Consider the following 19,148-nt stretch of genomic DNA (forward strand, 5'->3'; position numbering starts at 1 on the left):
AGTGATACAAGATTTGCCCAGGCTCAGATGTGCTCCCATGATATGCTTCCTTCTGCAACCTGACATTTGATTGTCAGAGACAGTTCTTACTAAAATCCATGGTTGACTCCCTTCTTTGTTGCCAGAGGTCCAGTCCTTGAAGTTTCTTGAACCCTGATTCTCTGTGTCAGTCTCTGTACGGGTGAGTTATTCTAATGTAAGGTACTACATAGCCTTTGGTGGAGAGGGTAGGAGAGAAAATTCTATATGGAATTTTTATGAAAATCATTTAAGGCAACACTGAGAACATTACCATTGAGAGTATGACAAGGAAGCAGGTGAAATTTCACAGACATTATTATATATATCTTCACAATTTTTGTTACACGTTTACCATCTCACAATCAGCAAAAAGATAGGGAGAATCTTTGTCGTTCAGTTGTGTCTAACTCTTTGTGACTCCATCTGGGGTTTTCTTGGCAAAGACAATGGAGTTGTTTGCCATTTCCTCTTCCAGCTCTTTTTTAAGATGAGAAAACTGGGGTAGCTAGGCGGTACAGTGGGTAGAGCACCAACCCTGGAAACAGGAGGGAGGACCTAAGTTCAAATTTGACCTCAGATATTTACTAGCTGTGTGACCCTGGGTAAGTCACTGGGCCTCAATTGCCCCCCTAGAAAAACAAAATTAAAGATGAGAAAACTGAGGCAAACAGGGTTAATGCTACTTAGCTGCCTCCCTATGAAGAATATAAGATTCCATTTTATTTATTTATCCTCATCCCAATTCCCCTGTTTCTGTTGATGGCACCACCAACCTTGTAGTCACCCAGACCTCTAAACTTGGAATGTTCATGATGATCTGAGTTCAAGTCTATCCTCAAATTTTTACAAGCTGTATGACCACAAATAAGTCACTTAGCCTCCGTCTGTTTCCTCAGCTGCAGAATGGAGATTATAATAACTACCGCCCGTCATCGTGAGGATCAAATGAGATAATATTTGTAAAGAATGTAGCACAGTGCCTAGCACACAGAGGGTGCTTAAAAATGCTTGTGCTCTCCCCATCCTGCTCTGTATTCTAGCTAAATGAGGTTATTAACCTCAGTATCATTTTTTTAAAAAAGCTTTTGATTCATGATGCCATTAAGCTGATGAGATGCTGGTATGAACTACATAAGGTGATCTCAAGGGAAGGGTGGGAGAGCGGCTGTTCAGCATGGGCTGAAGTGGGATTCTCCTGACTCAATTTCCCCACTCACACCTGGCAGACTTTAAGCCTGACTGAAGGCAAGTGCCTTCAGTCTGCCTGGAATTGTCATGAAGTTGGGGAGATACTGTACCCCTGCAGTGTCCCTACTCTTGGTGGCAATTTCCTATAGTCAAAAGATTTGTAAGCTTAATACCAGATCTATTAAATTATAGATTATTGGTAGGGGAACATCTGAGGTTGTCTAAAATTAAGCTATTTGGCATAGGACTTTAGACCAACAACAGTAAGTTAGGGTCCTTTAATTCTTAGTAATACTGTGGAGACAATTAGTCAAGAGTTTATGAAGTTAGCAACATAAATATTATCTGTGTCTCGGTTAATGTTTAAAAAAAAATTCTTTTGTGGTCCATATTGTAAATACTTTAAAAAGAAGTATCACCTGACCAAAAGTTTGAATTGCTTTATCTGTTATAAACTATGTTAAAAATAAATTTAAAAAAATAAAATACCCCATCTAGCAAAAAAAAAAGTTTTTGATTAAATAGAGCAAATTAAGTCCTTAAAGTCTGTCTTCTAAGAACATTTTTCCTATCCACATATCAAACTTAAGATTTTATTTTTATTATTCAAAATTTTTATTTTTCAAAAGATATAATAATGGAGATACTCTTGTTCAAATACCTCCCCCATCATAAGTATTAGACTAAACATAAAGCAGGGAGATGTGTTAGCCAAAAAGTGTTTGGCACTGTCACAGAGGAGATCTAATGTAGAATCCAGATTTTTAAAAAAAGATTTCTGTTATGAATGATATCATCCTGGTTGCTTCAAGACCTGCAACACTGTAGACCTTCCTGAGATCTGTATCTACTCAAAAGAATTTGACTTTACCATCTACACAGGAAAAACCAAGTGGATGAAGACTATTGTCCAAATTATAGCATTGCTGGGCAACCTAAAGAATTTGCCCATAAGTGCTTCTATTTGGATAGGCAGTACTATTGGATACATTGGTCCCAGAATTAATAGGAGGGAGAAAGTAGTCTTAGATTAGATTTGAGAAATTTCAGAGCTCTTTTAATAACTCCAAACTTCTTGGGGAAACAAAACCCCCTCTTAAAAATACAAATATTCTACCAACATTAGACTCATCTTTGTTGTATAGCTATGTAACCTGAGTTCCAAAGCCCATTGGTATGGGATTCTCCTCATTGGTGGGGATCAGCGTCCCATGCCTGCATTGAGGGGCACAGCAGGAGAAAAGATTCACTTTCTTCAGTGTCTGAAGAGAGCAAAGTAGTTAAACTTCTAGACCCAATCTCCTGCTTCCCCTCCTGGTGAGAATTAAAGTCTTTTGGAGGTGGGTTTGGGGTCAGGGTAGGGAGAAGATGCTAGACATATCCATTCTGCTTCATTTTGGACCATACAACACTACCCCCATGCTACATGTGGGTGACACCTGCAAGACACGAAACACTACAGTTTCTAAAGAATGAAAAATGAATTATCACCTAGAGGGAGATGGAGAGGTGATTCATGAGGAAACTTTAAAAAAGAACCAAAATAAAGGATACCTTTAGGGAAATATATGATCAAAAAAGATGGGCTAATCCTGTGGCAAGAGCAAGGGTTAGATAGCCTGTGTGTTCCATTGATATTTTCATCATGTTAGGAGAAAGGAAGGCCCTCAGCATTTTGGGTGGAACCCCTGTGTCTCACTTATGGGAGAACATGAAAGTCACATAGGATGAACAGCTATAGATGGGTTATAATTTGTATTGCAGAAGGAAATGCCCATGTTCATTGGATCATCAAGGGAGCCATCTGAATATTTTAATATCTCCAACATTCAGCAGAGTGCCTTGCACTGAGCAGACACTTAAATGTTTGTAAGTTGAATTGAATTGAATCTGTCACCAGAACTGGGTATCTCCACCTGAATGTTCTGTTACCATCTCAAACTTGATATATCCCACTTATCGTTATAATGGGAGGAACTGAATCAGACCAATCTCCTGTTGGGTGTTTTATTTTTATTATTATTGCTGCGGTTGTGATTAGTTAACATTTTATATAGCACCTCAAGGTTTGCAGAGTGCTTTACAAAGGTTGACTTATTTTATCTTTTATAATAATTTCATATCAGAACAAAATAAGACATTTGTGGTGTATTCAGCTGTTAGAAAGGATATTAAATAAGGATGCTGCAGGACTTAGCCTGGGTTTACAGCCCTTCTTATCTCCACATGAAAATTCAAATGAGCAGGAAGTCAGAATGATGAGGTAGAAAGGAGTGCTTGAGGCAGATGGGGCAGGCAGGATGAAGGATGTGTGATATGAGATAAGATGCAGGATGTGACCAGCCATAGATGCATGGATTTCCCCACCATGGACTTATCTGTGTGCTTTCACAAAGCACCCCCAATTACCTGGCATTCCAGAATAACTCTTCCCCTCCCCTTTCCTGTTCTCCTTGCTTATCTGTATGACAAAGACACTTCTGGGACTACCAGATATCCCAGGCATTCCAGAGTCATGCTGCCTACCTCTCCTCATTCTGTTCCCCTTCCCCTTCCCCCATCAGTCAAACTATATAGATCAGACATCTAAGCCTAACAATTGCTCTGCCTCCCTTAGGGGAGCAGGGCCCACCACCTATGCTCTGTTTCTCCCACGTGCAAGCAGGCCCGCTTAGGTGTGTCACCCCAATAAATGCCTTTCTTTAACTTGGAGAACTATTTGAGTGAATTTCTCTCAGGACATTAGAACCCACACGTCTATATTTCATCATTTCTGGTGCCATCCCAGAATTCTTGGGGTACCACCCTGAATGCATCAAAAATGTGATGAGTCAATTGGCCTTGGAATTTCTACCAAATCTGAGGGCCCTGACTTCAAGAAGGTGAGTCTTTTTCTGACTAAGAAGTCATATCACTGTGGCTACAGGCCACCAGGAAAATGTCCATGGAGATGGGACTGAGACAACCCTCTAGGTCTATCACATTTTGGGAGCAGCTTCCTTGACTTTAAGGGGAAAAGCCTAGCTCAGCTTACAAAGGTAAGAAGAAAAAGTACAAGAAAAGAAACAGACCCTGGAAAATTATGATCCTATCATAATTATCCACCTTTAACCTTTCTTCTCCTCCCAACTCCTCTGTTTCTGTTGATGGCACCACCATTCTTGTAGTCACCGAGACCCCCAAATTTGGAATTTTCAGGAAGATCTGAGTTCAAGTCCAGCCTCAAATTTTTACAAGCTATGTGATCCCAGGCAAGTCACTTAGCCTCAGTTTCCTCAACTGTAAAATGGGGATTATAATAACACCAATCACCTCCCATCGTTGTGAGGATCAAATGAGATAATATTTGTAAAGAATTTATCACACAGTAGGCACTTAAAAAATGCTTGTTCTTGGGGCCTGGAGTCAGGAGGACCTGAGCTCAAATGTGACTTCAGACACTTGACACTTATTAGCTGTGTGACTTTGGGCAAGTCACTTAACCCCAATTGCCTTGCCTTTCCCTCTCCTCCCCCCAAAAATGCTTGTTCTCTCATCTTCACACTCTGTATTCCAGCCAATCTAGGCTATTAGCTGTTCCCTAAACTCAACATATTATCTCTCACGTCTCTGCATTTTTAGTACAGATCATTCATTCCCCCATGCCAGGAATCACTCCTTCCTCACATTCACTTGTCAAAATCCTGATCCTCCAAAGTTCAGTTTAGATATTCTATCCTCCATGAAGTTTTCCCAGAACTCCCAGCCCAAAGTGTCCCCTCCTGCCTTACATTTTCCTAAAGCTCTTTCCTGGTCGTTTCTGCTTGAACTTGTCTTTGCTGGCATCACAGTCTGCTTTGTTTTCTATTGATCATTATTAACACCCTAGCGGAATAAAAAAAGTCCCTGAGGGCAGGGACTGAGTTATTCAAGGGACTTGCATATGCTAGAAATAATGAAAGTTCATTGAATGTAATGGAGTTGTACATTCTCAAGTTTCTTTCAGCTCTAACATTTTATGCCCTATGCTCCAAAGTCCCTTCCGGGTCTGACCTTCTATGCTCCTCTTCTAAGATTTCATCTGGGCCTGACCTTCTGGAAACAATCCTCAAAGTGTGGTCCTGGGATTCTTTCAGGGGTTCTTAGAGGTCACAACAATTTTCATAATAACACTAATTCTTTCAAGGGTTCTTAGAGGTCACAACAATTTTCATGATAACACTAAGATGTTTTCATTTCTAATATGGGCAATAATTTATAGATATAATCCACATAGGTTTCTCCCATTCATTCTAATTCTTCTATACAACATGACTAATGTGAAAATGTTTAATAGGAATGTAGAGCCTGTATCAGATTGAGCACCATCTTGAGGAGGGAGGGGGAGAGGGAGGGGGAGAAAATTTAAAACTTATGGAAATGAATGCTGAAAACTAGAACTAAATAAAATAACTTTGAAGAAACATATAATCCACATAAACAAAAGATCTTTGGGGAGTCCTCAATAATTTTGAAGAATAATAAAGGGATCTTTGGACCAAAGAGTTTTGAGAACTACATCCTGGGATTCTGGGATTCTATGAATGGCATTGAGTTATTATGCAGTCTCTGGGTTCATTTGAGGGGCCTCCTTTTGTGTAAATACAAGAAGGAGAGAAGGGAGGAGAAGAGGCAGGCTTTGGGGGTAGGAGAGCCTTATTGGAGAAACTGCCTCCAGTACTTCCAAAGGCCCTTCTGGGTCAAAAGAAAGGGACAATAGAGAAGTGGAGGGAAGGAGAGAGCAGGGAGGAGCTCCCAGCCACCCTCTCCCTCTTGCCCCCTCCCTTTGCTTCTCAACCACCCAGGATCATCCAGGAACAAGAGATCTGCCTGCCGCCTTCTTGGGCGCTAGCTGCTGTCTTTCAAATGCCACAGGCCAAAGATTCATGTGGGAATCATTTTCAGGTCTTCTGGTCCCAGAACCAGTCTCCACACTCTCTGTTCTATATATAAAACACATGGAGTAATAGTAACACTAACTCCCATTTCTACAGCCCTTTGAGGCTTACAAAGGGCTTTATTTAAAGCAACCCTATGTGAAAAGCAATAAATATTATCATGGGATTATAGTCTGGAGCTGGAAGAAACTTTAGAGATCATCTTATCAACTCCCTCATTTTATGGATGAGACTTGAGAGGGGAAGGGACTTGTTCAAGGTCATGTCATCAGAATTGATCTTTTTGGGGTCCCTGACCTCTAAGGAAGTCTGATAAAACCTATGAACCCCTTCTTATAGCCATGTTTTGTTGCCGACATTCATAAAAGAAAGAAATTGTGAATTCTAGTTAGAGATTATTGAAAAGAAAAATGTAATTTTTCCCCCTACACATTCACATACCCCCTGACATCTATACTAACTCCTCTGGGGATCTTTGGTTAAGAATTCCTAGTCTAAAGCCTCCCAGTCCAGGCCTCTGTCCTTTGGCCCATGTCTCTGACTGGTATGTCCCTGACCCAGACCAACATTGCTTGCTTCATTTCTGTCTCCACTCCTGACACTGTGAACTTTTTAGCACCTGTGTCTTCTCCCTCCCTTCTCCATCTCTCTCCCTTTCTAGTTCTTGTCTGTGGTCTTCTCACATTAAAATGTAAGCTCCTTAAGAGTAAAGATTGCCATTTTTACTTTTATTTGTATTTCCAGATACCTGACACATAGTAAGCCTTAATAAATTCTCTATCTATTCTCTAATAGTCTCTAACTATTCATCAGTGTGTCCATCTATACATCTATCTATGCATCTCTCTTTTGTCCATCTACCTATCTATATCTGTCTTTCTACCTTTCTATCTATACAACACCCCATTTGGGAGAGCCACGAAGATCCCTTTTCAGAATAAACTTGCTCCTGGATTAAGAGAAGTCCTTGTCAGCAGCTGCTCTCCAAGCAAGAACAACAAAAATTAGCCTGCCCTAGAAGGGATCAAGATTAGTACCAAAGATACATTTCCTGGTCAGTAAGGACCCTTGGCTTGAAGAATTATAGAATGGGAAAGGACCATAAAGGTCATCGAGTCCAATCATTTTATTTTTTTTCTTATTACTTTTCATTTAGTTTTATTTTTAATAAAAAAAATTTTCTCTCCTTTCTATCTTCCAATTGAAAAAAAGGAAAAAAAAAAACTGTAACAAATATGCATAGCCAAAAACTCAAAACAAAGAAATTCCTGCATTGAGTATATCCAAAAATATATGTCTCATTCTGCACCTTGAGTCTATCACTTCTCTGTTGGGAAATGGGTAGCAGGCTCATCATTGCTCTTCTAGAATTGTGGTGGGTCGTTGCATTGATCAAAGTTTTCATCTCTTTCAAGCTTATTTGTTCTTACAATGTTGTTGTTATGGTACAAATTATTTTCCTGGTTCTGCTCATTCCACTCTGAATCAGTGCATACCTGTCTTCCCAGGTTTCTCAGAACCCTTTTGTCAACTCCTATGACACAAGTCAGATAAGTGGAGCAGTGGATAGAGTGCCAGGACTGGACTCAGGAAGACTCCTCTTCATGAGTTAAAATCTGACCTCAGATCCTTACTAGCTATATGACTCTGGACAAGTCACTTAGCCCTGTTTGACTCAGTTTCCTCATCTGTAAAATGAACTGAAGGAAATGGCAGACCACTTAAATGTCTTCGCCAAGAAAACCTCATATGGGGTCACCAAGGTTCAAACATGACCGAAACATGACTGAACGACAACATGATTCAAGTATTCAATGCCATAATTGATTCAGGAATACCTTAGTTCATTGCTTCTACAGAAAGGTCTGCTATAAATATGTTGTACCTATAGGTCTTTTTATTCTTTTGTGAGTCTCTTTGGGAATAAGCTTGAGTCCATCTCCCTCATTTTACAGGAGAGGAAATGTAAGCTTAGGTAAGGTGATTTACTGAGGGTCACACAGGTAGAAAGCAGCCGAGAGCAGGAATAATTGGTGAATGTGTAGTGAGTATATCTACCTTCTGATCTTATTCTTCCTTTCTTGTGTTATAGTATAAAAAGCAAATGTTATAGTGTGTGTGTGTGTGTGTGTGTGTGTGTGTGTGTGTGTGTATGTGTGTTCGTCCTTTGTTGCGGAAGAAGACCATGCCATCAGAGAAATGATGACATAACTTGCACTTGACTTTGTTTTGAGTGAGGGAGGGCTGTGTAAGGTCACCAGCCTCACTTCTCCTCCAGAGCCATCTGAATCCAGTGACCAGATATTCATCAGGATGACTGGAGAAGACCCAGGATGAGGGAAATAGGGTTAAGTGACTTGCTCAAGATCACGCAGCTAATGAGTGTCAAGTGTCTGAGGTGAGATTTGAACTCAGGTCCTCCTGACTCCTGCACTGGTGCTTTATCCACTGCACCACCTAGCTGCTCACATATGTCATAGTATAAAAAGGATGTCAGCTTAGATCCTAGCTCTACTGCGTATACTTGTATAACCTTAAGCACGTCACTTTCCCTAGCTAAGGTTCAATATCCTCTCCTATAAAATCAGGATAGTAATCTTTACTCTCTATCCCTCTCAGGACTAGTGTGAAGTTTAGACTCCCTCCTTTTCCCCTTTCCAGGGTTTTCAGGAAGCAGTCTCAGTTTAATTTGCATAGATTGGCCCAGCTGTCCTAGAGGAAGATAGAAATGGAAAGGTAAATTGACAAGGAACTGGAATATCTCTTGGACCCCAATAAGGTACGGTGGGAAGTGCTCATACTGGAAAGGGTCACAGCACCCAGACCCTGGGCTAAGGAGAAAAAATATAAGACCAGTTTATCCTAACTCTGTCAGGAGTCCTCAGAACCTGGAGAGGCCCTTTATTGGTATAATGCAAAAAGGAGATATAAATAGCCATTCTGATTCTGGCTCTGAAAAAATTGTAAAAGAGTGGTACCATTGTCAGCTTAGATTCTAGGTTAGGGAGGAAAAGGGAGTAAACGTAGACAAAAACCACCAGAATGACTAATAAGGCCAGTGTAACCACTGAGTACTATGCGACTCCAGATCTCTATTTTTCTCCTTGGTATAGAACAGAATAAACTCCAACGTCCAGGAACCATTCCTGCAGGTCTGTCTGCAGCTCTGGGATGAACCTCAAGTGTACTTTGTCATGAATTTGGAACTCAAAATAAATGCAAAAAACCCCATAATTTTTAAAAATTGTACTATGGAATGTCTCAGACTAGGATGAAAAGGATTTTTGTGGTTATGCCAGGGACTGGCACACATCCTTCCTGAATGTTTTATTTTAACATCAATAAGTTATATCTATGTAAGTTCCTTTTGTGTCTGAGCTGTGTCTCTTCCTTAGTTCCAAATGGACCATGACATTCAGGAATCCTGTCATACTTTAGCAGTTCAAAAACTGGTTCCTTCTCTAGGGGAAAAGAAACAAGTTCCAGAGAGCCTCTCTGGAGGGGGAAGAGGGTCCTCCAACATCTCATAGTGAGTATCTGAAGTTGGAGTTCTAAACAACAGGAAGCAACACAACAGAATCAAAGATGATAGCAGCAAGACCCTACAGTGGATTCTTACTGGGGGCAACCAGGGAGAGGCAGAACTCCTCTGTAAGGGAAGGAAGGCACAATGCTGACCACTTGCTGGAGGTATAATACTTCATAGGAACCATAAGAGTCTTTGGGGTGAATTTAAAAGAATCAATTGAAATGGGGAGAGGAATTTGATACTTGTGATTACAGACACAGGCTCATATTGTGTAATTAAAGCTTGTTACATGTTTGATGCTTTTTGAGGTTGAGTGCTTGTAAGGGGACATTGTGCTGCCATTGGGGAACGACAGATGTTGAAGGTCCTGGTTTCCAGCTATGTAGAGATAAGTGAGTCAGAGAAATTTAGAATTTCCCAAAGTATACAGGGCTCTTCATGTTGAAGGATTGTCTTCCTATCACAAGGATTTTTAAATTGTTTGGTTTTTGTCCAGACCTGTGATTTCATTAGAGTAGGCCATTCCTAAAGAGGAATTCCCAACAACAAATGTACATTAGTAGCTTATAGTCTTAGAGAACTGCCTGGGGCACTTGTCCAAGATCACATGACTAGTTCATAGCAAAGGCAAGACTTGAGGCTAGGTCTTCTTGGCACCAAGATTGACTCTCTGTCTACTGGACCATGACACCTCACCGAGATTACACAGCTAACAGAACAAGCCTTCAATACACACCCAAGTTAAATTTGAGATTCTTCTTCCTAAACTGATTAGACCAAGTTCATTGGCGTATTTAACAATCTGAAACTTGCTTTTGGCCCACCAGGAAGTCTTTTGAAGTCTCAGTAGAGCTGGATTACTCTGCCTATATTTCTTACATGACCTTTTTCCCTCATCCAAAAGAATCCTAGGTAAATATCAAAAAGTACAGACAAAGATCTCATTACCTCCAAAAGATAGAAATAATTCCACCCAACATCCAAGCCACTTCAACAACTTGGGAAAGACAGTCTCTTTTTTTGTCACACTCTAAGCCAAAGGGAAATGAATTTGGGGCTGTGCCCATCAAGCCTTTCCTCTATTTGAAGAAGGTCATCCGCTCATAAAATCATAAAATGTCCTGAGATCCTTCCATCCCAGTTTTACAGATAAGGACACTGAGGCTCAGAGGTTAAATGATTTTTATGAAAACCAGGCTGTTAATAACAGACCCAAGATTTGAATATGGATTCTCTGCCTCCAAATCTAGTGCTTTTTCCACCAAATAATGATTTAGAGCTGATTACATAAGGACTAGCTCTTGGTACTTCAGCTGTAAATTACTGGTTGTCCCTTTAAGAGAGAGAAGGCTAAAAATAACTATTTAGCTGAGAACCTCTGCATTTACAGATGTGGTTACTATGGTAACAGCCTAGCGCTCTAGGTGTTAACTCAGGGTAAATCAGAGGCTTTTAGGAGTTTTGTTTTCTTGGGGCCTGACTTGAACAGAAGGTTAGAAGTGTAAGTAAGAAAGGTGCAAAAAGAAATTAGAGGAATAACTCTGCCACTGATTTTTTGGGTCCTTGACATATCCTTTCCCCTGTCTGGGCCTCAGTTTCCTCCTTGTAAAATTAGAGCATTGGACTAGATAAACTCTAAGAATTTCTCAGCTTTAACTTCTCATTTGATTCAATCCAATTCAACAAGTATTTATTAAGCACCTACTATGTGCAAAGAGGACTTCATATACATTGTCTCCAACACAGAGCTTTGCATGTAGTAGAAGCTTAATAAATGTTTGTTGGCTAAAGCAGTGCCTAACCTTAAGGAGTTGAGTCTTTGAAGATAGAATATGTATGCAAATAAGTATGATGGGAAAAAGTAGGCCATAAGAACAAAAGAGAGCCATGCCTGGGACTAGAGAAAATTTGAGGAGGAAGAGATTTCTTCTTTTATAAGCTTTAAATTTTTAAAGATGTCTTTTATTTTTACATTACCGTCATCTCCAAATATACTTCTCCTCTCTTCTCTCCATATGGGAAACCAGGTAACACAGTGATTAGAGTGCCAGGCCTGAAGTCAAGAAAACTGAGTTCAGATCTGGCCTCAAACACTTACTAGCTGTGTGACCTTGGGCAAGTCATTTCACCCTGTTTACCTCTATTTCCTCATCTGTAAAATGATCTGGAAAAAGAAATGGCAAACCATTCCAGTCTCTTTGCCAAGAAAACCTCAAATGGGGTCACAGAGAGTTGAACATGACTGAAAATGACTAAAGAAAATCTCCTTCCCACACACATTGAGCCATCCCTCATGACAAAGAATAAAAAAGAAAGTTTTTTGAAAAATTGTTCAGTAAAACTGATCAACTCATCAAGTGACTGTTAAATTGTATGTAATATTCCACACCCATGATTCCCCACCTTTGCAAAGAAAAGAAAGGGAGGAGTGTGTTCTTTCATAGAGGAAGGGTATATTTTCAGCTGGGGATCACCTCTTCAAATGACCTATTTATGTCCATTTTCTTTCCCCTAGGAGAACGTAAGTTTCATGGAGTCAGGGACTGGTTTGCTTTTATCTTTGTATTCTCAGTACCTTGAACAAGATGATGCTTAATAAGTGCACATTAAATAGAGTTGAGGTGTCATGTGAGCTAGACCTTGAAGGAAGGGAAGTGTCTCAATAGACGGGGATGGGGCCCATTTCAGATATGGTGGACCGTTGCTGCAAACGTAACAGTGATGTGAGAGGGAAAGCTCCAGACTGGTTTAGAGCATTTTCCCAGATTAGATGGGGCAGAGGGATCAGGGGGGCACACACCATGGAACCAGAAGGGGCCTTAGAGACATACAATGTAATTTTATTTTGCAGGAGATAAGATGAAAGGCCATAGAGGAAAGTCTCTTACTCAAGATCATGCAGCTAAGGGATTTTTGGTCAGGGTTCCCTGAAAAACGGAAACCCTCTTAAGAAAGATGTTAAATACGTGTTGAGGTTTTTAAGTAGAATAAGTCCTGGATTTGGAATCAGGGGATCTGGGTTAGAGTTCCAGCTTTATGAATTTGGGTCACTTCATCTCCAAGCCTCAGCTCCATCACAAGCAAATGGGGAACATATAGTACTATTAACCTCCCAGGGCTATTGTGGGGAAAGTGATCTGTAGACCCTCACAATGTTTTAAGTTGTCTTTTTATTTTAAATGAACAAGTTATAGAGTGAGAGTAAAGGATTGCCTACAAGTAGCCTAGTGCTCCATCGACGTTCACATAATAATGTCCAGAGGTGGAAAGGAAGGCCCCCTCCCCAGCCTACAGGGGACATCTATGTGGAAGATTTACAGAAAGATGTGGGTGCAATCCATATTGTTGGAGAGTATACTCCCATAGAAAAAAATCACACATCTGTCTAAAATCTGTCTAAATATCTGTTTGTGTCTCTGAGGAGCTCTGATTATGCCCAGAGATTCCCCAAAGAATGGCCACCCCTTATATTCAGCAAACACTGTTCTTTTACTGGAATTTTTTTCCTTCTTTTGATGAAGCTGCTTGAAATTTTTGTCCAAAAAGCTTGTTGAGTTTTCTCTTTAAAACTGTTTGCTTTAATAATATGTTATATGGGGTAACTCTCCAGGAAGGGAAGGAAAGAGATGAGGAAAATTTTGGTGACACAAACAAAAAAAAAAAGGACATATATAAACATTTATTTCAAAAAATCATTTGCTTAAAAATGTTATGCTCTAGGGTGAGCATTGACTGTTTTTTAAAGGGAACAGATTATAAAAGCTGGGAAATTACAAAGGGGTTCTTCCATTGTATGAAAATTTGGAGCAACCTAGAATTTTGATGAGTGACCTAGAGCGTATTGGGTCTAGAAGCCAACTCAGAGTTCATCTTGTCTGATTCCCTGCCTCATTCATAAGCAAAGCTCTATTGCATCCCTGACTGAAAGTTCACTACCTACTATGGTACCTTGTTCAGTTTAAGGAAGAATGCCAGGTCTTTCTAACGACGTTCACATTCTTTCCAATGCCCTCCTCTGGACCTGCTCCAGCTGCTCAATGTCTTTCCTAAAACACAGTGCCTAAAATTAGAGATGGTACTCCAAACACACTTCATGTTTATCAAACATGCAGGCTTTGAAAAAAATCTCTTAGAAAATCTTTGTGGGTCTGAGATGGAGAGATGTAGGTTTGGACAGTTAGGTGAGTACAGAAGAGACTGAATGGACTGATGGATCCAGAAGGTGTTAATGAATGGATTGATGTCATCCCAAAGGGTAGTCTCTAATAGAGTGCCCCAGGGTTCTGTTCTTGGCTTTACCAGTTCAACTTATAAATAGAATTTAATATGTGCAGAGCATTGTTCAACTGAACATTTAGGGGAAAAAAATCAGTGACGTGAAAATACAGAAAAGAGGTCTTGGCATGGGGAATCCAGAATAAATAGAAAAAGGTCCTGAAACCTCTGAAATCCATTTTGGGCCTCAGTTTCTAGCTGCCTAGAGTAGCAGGGAGCTCACCCAAGTGTGCTCGAATCCATTTCAGGCCTAAGTCTCAGAGTCCCAAGTGGAAAATGAGGGATGAAGGTGATGGCCTGCTCCGAAAGGTACCCTGCCATCACTGATTCAGGTTTCAGCTTGGTTGAGGTAGTACAGTGAGGACAGTGAGGCCATTGCTTCTGCAGACTCAGAGATCAGGAAATGAGTGCCCGAGTCCCCAAGCCATGTGTATGTGCTTCCTGTGTATCCCTTATCCCATTCATCCTGGATTGAGAGCCTATGAAGTATGAGCTCAGCCCAACTCCCAGGGACCTGATCACCACCTCAACCACTGGAGCAGGCCACAGAACTACAAAAGAGAGTGAGTCACAGAGGTAGAGGGCTTCCTTTAAGTCCCAACTAAAATTCTACCTTCTACAGAAAGCCTTTCTCAACCTCTCTTAATTCCAGTGCCTTTTCTCTGCTAATTATCTCCTATTTATCCTACATATAAACTTGCCTTGTATATTGGTTTGCATGTTGTCTCTCCCATTCATCATAAGTTTCTTGAGGGCAGGGATCATCTTTTGCCTCTTTTTCTATCCCCAGTGTTTAGCACAGTGTCTGACACACAGTAGGGGCTTAATAAATGTTTATTGATTGCTGATCAGAGGCAGTGGCCTTCAGTCACTGTAAGAAGATGGTGACCTCTATCAACAAGTCCTTCCATGCTATGAAGGCAGATTCCTAGCTCCCACTCAACTTTGTCCCTATGATTGAAAGTCAAAACCTCCTGAGCTGAGGACACCTCTCCTCCTCCTTCTGTCCCCATATTCTCATCTGTATTCAACTCAGCTCTGCATCAGCCATAGTCCACATCCTCTTCTATTCTGTTGTGCCCCCTGGAGTCCCCCATTCTAATATTAGCAAACTCTCTTCTATCTGAGTTCAACTCAGCTTACACTCTTTCCATTTCCTGGTGCTAATGAAAATCTGGCCTCACTTCTCCCTCACAAGGAGATCCTGCATCCCTGGTTACCCATCACAGCACACAATATTTCTTTCATGACAACAGCTCCGTGAGGTCCTGAGACAGGAAAAGGAGTGTGTACTTCCACCAAAGATGGAAATGTGAGTTTCTGGCATGCCCAGTTTCAACTAGAACTGTTTCAAAGAGTCATGGAAAGCAGCTGAAATGAAGCAGAAAATCAACAAACAGGAGAAACACCAGTGAGATAGACCCACCATCATAAAAAAAAGACACCCATCCACATTTACACTCTCTCTCTCTCTCTCTCTCTCTCTCTCTCTCTCTCTCTCTCTCTCTCTCTCTCTCAGGATCACATCCACAGATCTGAGCCAGTAGGGAAGGGAGAGAGCTGGAGGAGGAGGGAGGGGGCAGAGAACAAGACTCCTGCCTCAGAGTTCCCTTCTAGGGGGATTTGATCCCCATCTCCTCCAACACAATCAGAACTGCAGGAGAGGGCAAAGCCTGACCCAGGTTAAGCATCTTAATATAACACTATGGTAAGGGAGTGGGCAGTTGGTAGAGCCTGACTACCACAATCCCAACTAGGCTACCCCTAGGACTGTTGGCATGGAGTAGGGCATCAAGCTTAGGATCCTAGGCACCATCCAGGACTGTGATTCCTGCCTCAGTGTCCCAAGACCAAAACTAATGAAGGAGACAGAGCCAAGACACTATCATTATCAGTAGATATCCTAACTTTGGGTCAAAGGCTCAGTGCTCAGTGTGGCTACCTGTAGCCTTCCATTTCCACTCTGGGCCTTACACTGAAAGACTGGAACAAAAATACCTCCAGCAATGACGAAGCCAAGAAGTTTAAGACACAGCAAGGAGTGATCCCTTCACTACCCAACACCAGCAGAGAAGTCGAAAGATATTTCTCTGGGGTTCGACTTATAATTATTGCAGAATTGCTTTCTTTTTTCATGTTTACTTTGGAGTTCTCATCACCCATGGTATGCCCTCACTGTAGCTGGAGCCTTCTTCCTATATATCCATGCCTTCAATCTTTCCATTAGGGATGTCTGGTAGAAAGAAAACCCCTTCTTGTTGTCTTCTTTCTTTTTGGTAGGCCTGTCATGCCAGTGTCTCTGTGCAGGATCCAGGGTGGGAGAGGAGGCCTGCAAGTAGCCACCCTGAGCTCTCAGGCCTTAGGCCTCATCCAGCCTTCACCTTCCCTCTTAACTCCAGGCTCACATTTCCAACTACCTGACAGACATCTCCATCTGGACAGACTCAATAGATCCAAACCAGAGTTCATTATCCTTTCTCCTAACCTCAGCTCTGTTCTTAATTTCCCAGTATATGCCAAGGATACCACCATTTTTCCATCCACTCAAGTTCACCACAGAGGAGTGTAATGGGCTTTGTTACACATGACTAAATCCCTTAAGTTGGGGGCACCCGTTGAGGGAGACAACAGGGATTTGTTTCTGAAGGTACATTCTTTGGTTTTCCATCCATATGGATGGGAACAGCTTGTTCTGGCTACGCAGCAAATGGAAAGAGGCTTCTCCCACCCATGTAGTAGGGGAATGCATGCAGGGTGTCTTCCAAAAGTAGAACCTTATCTTCTCAGACAGGATTGACTTCAAGGTGGCATCACCTCCTTAGTTGCTTTGGGCCTCAGTGGCAAAGTTCTATTATAGGAGTAGTGCTTACCCCTTCACTCTCACTCATCACTCATATCCAGTCAGTTATCAGGTCTTATCAATTCTGCCTCCTCAAAATCTCTTGTGTCCATTCCCTTTTGTTTACTCACACTGCAAAGATCCTAATTCAGACCTTCATCACCTCTTACCTGAACTATTCTTTTTTTTAAGAGAGTTTAAAATGTTAATGTTCTTCATCAAATGAATATCTTAGTCATTTCTCAGCAGCAAGACACATCTTTTTTACACTTTTATTTTTTCCATTTAAATGTAAAGACAATTTTTAACATTCATTTTTACAAAATTTTGACTTACAAATTTTTCTCCCTCCTTCCCCTCCCCTCTTCCTAAAATGGTAAGCAATTTGATATAGGTTATATATGTTCTTGCTTGAACTATTGCAATAGCTTTCTGATTGGTCCCTTGGCATCTGGTCTCTCTCCTATCTAACATATCTTCCACAAAGATGCCATATGGATAGTCCTAAAGTATACGTCTGACGGTGCACAAGAAACTTCAGTCACTCTCTACCAAGTGAAAGATGAGACACAAATTCTTATGTCTGTCATTTAACAACCTTCCTAATCTAGTTTAAGCTTATCTTTGTTCACTGGTTCCAGATTTTCTCCTCTTACCCTCTATAGTTCAGTTAAACTGGCATGTTTCTACATGCCATGCTATAGCCTGCTGCCGGGTCTTTTCCGAGGCTATCTCTCATGACCAGAATCTTCTCCCTCTTCATCTTCACCTCTTGGAATACTATTATCCCTATATCCTATATCCCTTCAAGGCTCAACTCAAGTGCCATTTCCTAAAAGAGCCCTTCTTCATTCCCCTAGTTGTAACATTTATTACACTAAATATTTCTTTCATATATATCCTGTATTTATTTATCTGTGAGAATATTATATCTGTCCCCTAGCAGAATGTGAGAAGACATCTATGTCCTCACTTTTGTATTTGTATCCCTATCATTTTGCACAGTGCCTGGTGTGTAAAAAGTGCTTAATAAATGCTTATTGATTGATTGATTGAAAAGTGGATGAAAGAAATGAAACAAGAGTGGACTCTGGTGATAAAGAATGAAATTAGAGCTCTCAAAGAGAAACTCAGAAGCAAGATAAACAGCTTAGTACAGGTGGAAAATCTTATCCAAATAGTACACATCTGAAAAATAGAATGGAGCAAAGAGTGCTAAAAAAATTCTACAATAAAATAAGAAATATTAAAACATACTCAAAATCTGGGAAAATTTAGAGCATGAGTTATCTACTATTAAAAAAAACAGACACAGAAAACAGTATGAAATCATTTGTGTCACTGGGCTCCTAAAAGCTTTTAAACCATCTGTAGCCTTTGGCCCAATAATATTGTTGATCAGAGAACAAGGAAAGAAGAAAAAGTCCCACATGTATAAAATAGTTACAGAAGTTTGTTGTGGTGACAAAAAAATTAGAAACTGAGGGAGTGCCTATCTATTGGAAAATGGCTGTGGTATATGAATATGATGGAATACTATTGTGCTATAAGAAATAATGAAGGGGACAATTTCAGAGAAATCCGGGAAGATTTTTATGAACTGAGGCAAAGTGAAGTGGGCAGAACCAGGAGAATAATTTATGTGATAACAACAATATTGTGAAGACAAACAACTCTGAAAGACTTAGGAACTTACAAGGACCAACTACAATTCCAGAGGGATCATGAAATAGTAAATAGGCTGGCTACTCCTGATCGAGAAATGGTGGACTTAGGGTACCTACTGAGACATACTTTTTTTTTTAATGGCCAATGCAAGAATTTATTTCACTTGTCCGTACATATCTGCAATAGGGATTTTGTTTTTCCTTTTTTTTCCTCATTGATGGAGAAGTGAGGAGGTGGGAAGGAAGGAGGATCTTTGTTTGAAAAAAAAATTTTTTTTAAACAAACAAAAGAACCATCAGACTCCCTGAAAACCACTGATTAATCAAAAAAACTAGATGTCCTATTTCAATAAGCCATAAAAGACAATTTTCTAGAATTACTGAAACGAGAGCGCAAAGTGAAAAAGACAGAGTCCACAGCTGACCACCTGAAATACCAAAATTTATTACATAAACACCAAACACCAAATTTATTACACCCAAGAAGATTTACAAATTCAAGAGCATCAAGGGGAAAAATAATCAAGTACCAAAGAACCACAATTAGTATCATATAAGATTAGATAGCAAATACTGGGAAGAAAATGAAACTTAGGAATTCTATCTGTCAAAAGACAAAAGAAAAAAATCCTTCTATTAAGAATAACAACCTGCAAAGCTGAGCATAATCCTATGGGGGGAGGGGAGAAATGTATAAATGTCATCTTATTAGA

At 40.4% G+C, this 19,148-nt stretch overlaps 1 protein-coding gene across 1 annotated transcript in view; it reads right to left on the bottom strand.

The window, feature by feature from the left end:
- Nucleotides 1-318: 318 nt before the first annotated feature.
- TRMT61A (tRNA methyltransferase 61A) overlaps nt 319-19,148 on the bottom strand; it is a 106,829-nt gene continuing 87,999 nt past the window's right edge. The window contains exon 4 of the mRNA XM_072630126.1: nt 319-556. Within this exon, the coding sequence (XP_072486227.1) occupies nt 504-556 (53 nt within the window). The 3' untranslated portion in view covers nt 319-503. The remainder of the gene's footprint in view (nt 557-19,148) is intronic.

The sequence above is a fragment of the Notamacropus eugenii genome, chromosome 1, assembly GCF_028372415.1.
Source record: "Notamacropus eugenii isolate mMacEug1 chromosome 1, mMacEug1.pri_v2, whole genome shotgun sequence".
In the NCBI taxonomy this organism is placed as follows: domain Eukaryota; kingdom Metazoa; phylum Chordata; class Mammalia; order Diprotodontia; family Macropodidae; genus Notamacropus; species Notamacropus eugenii.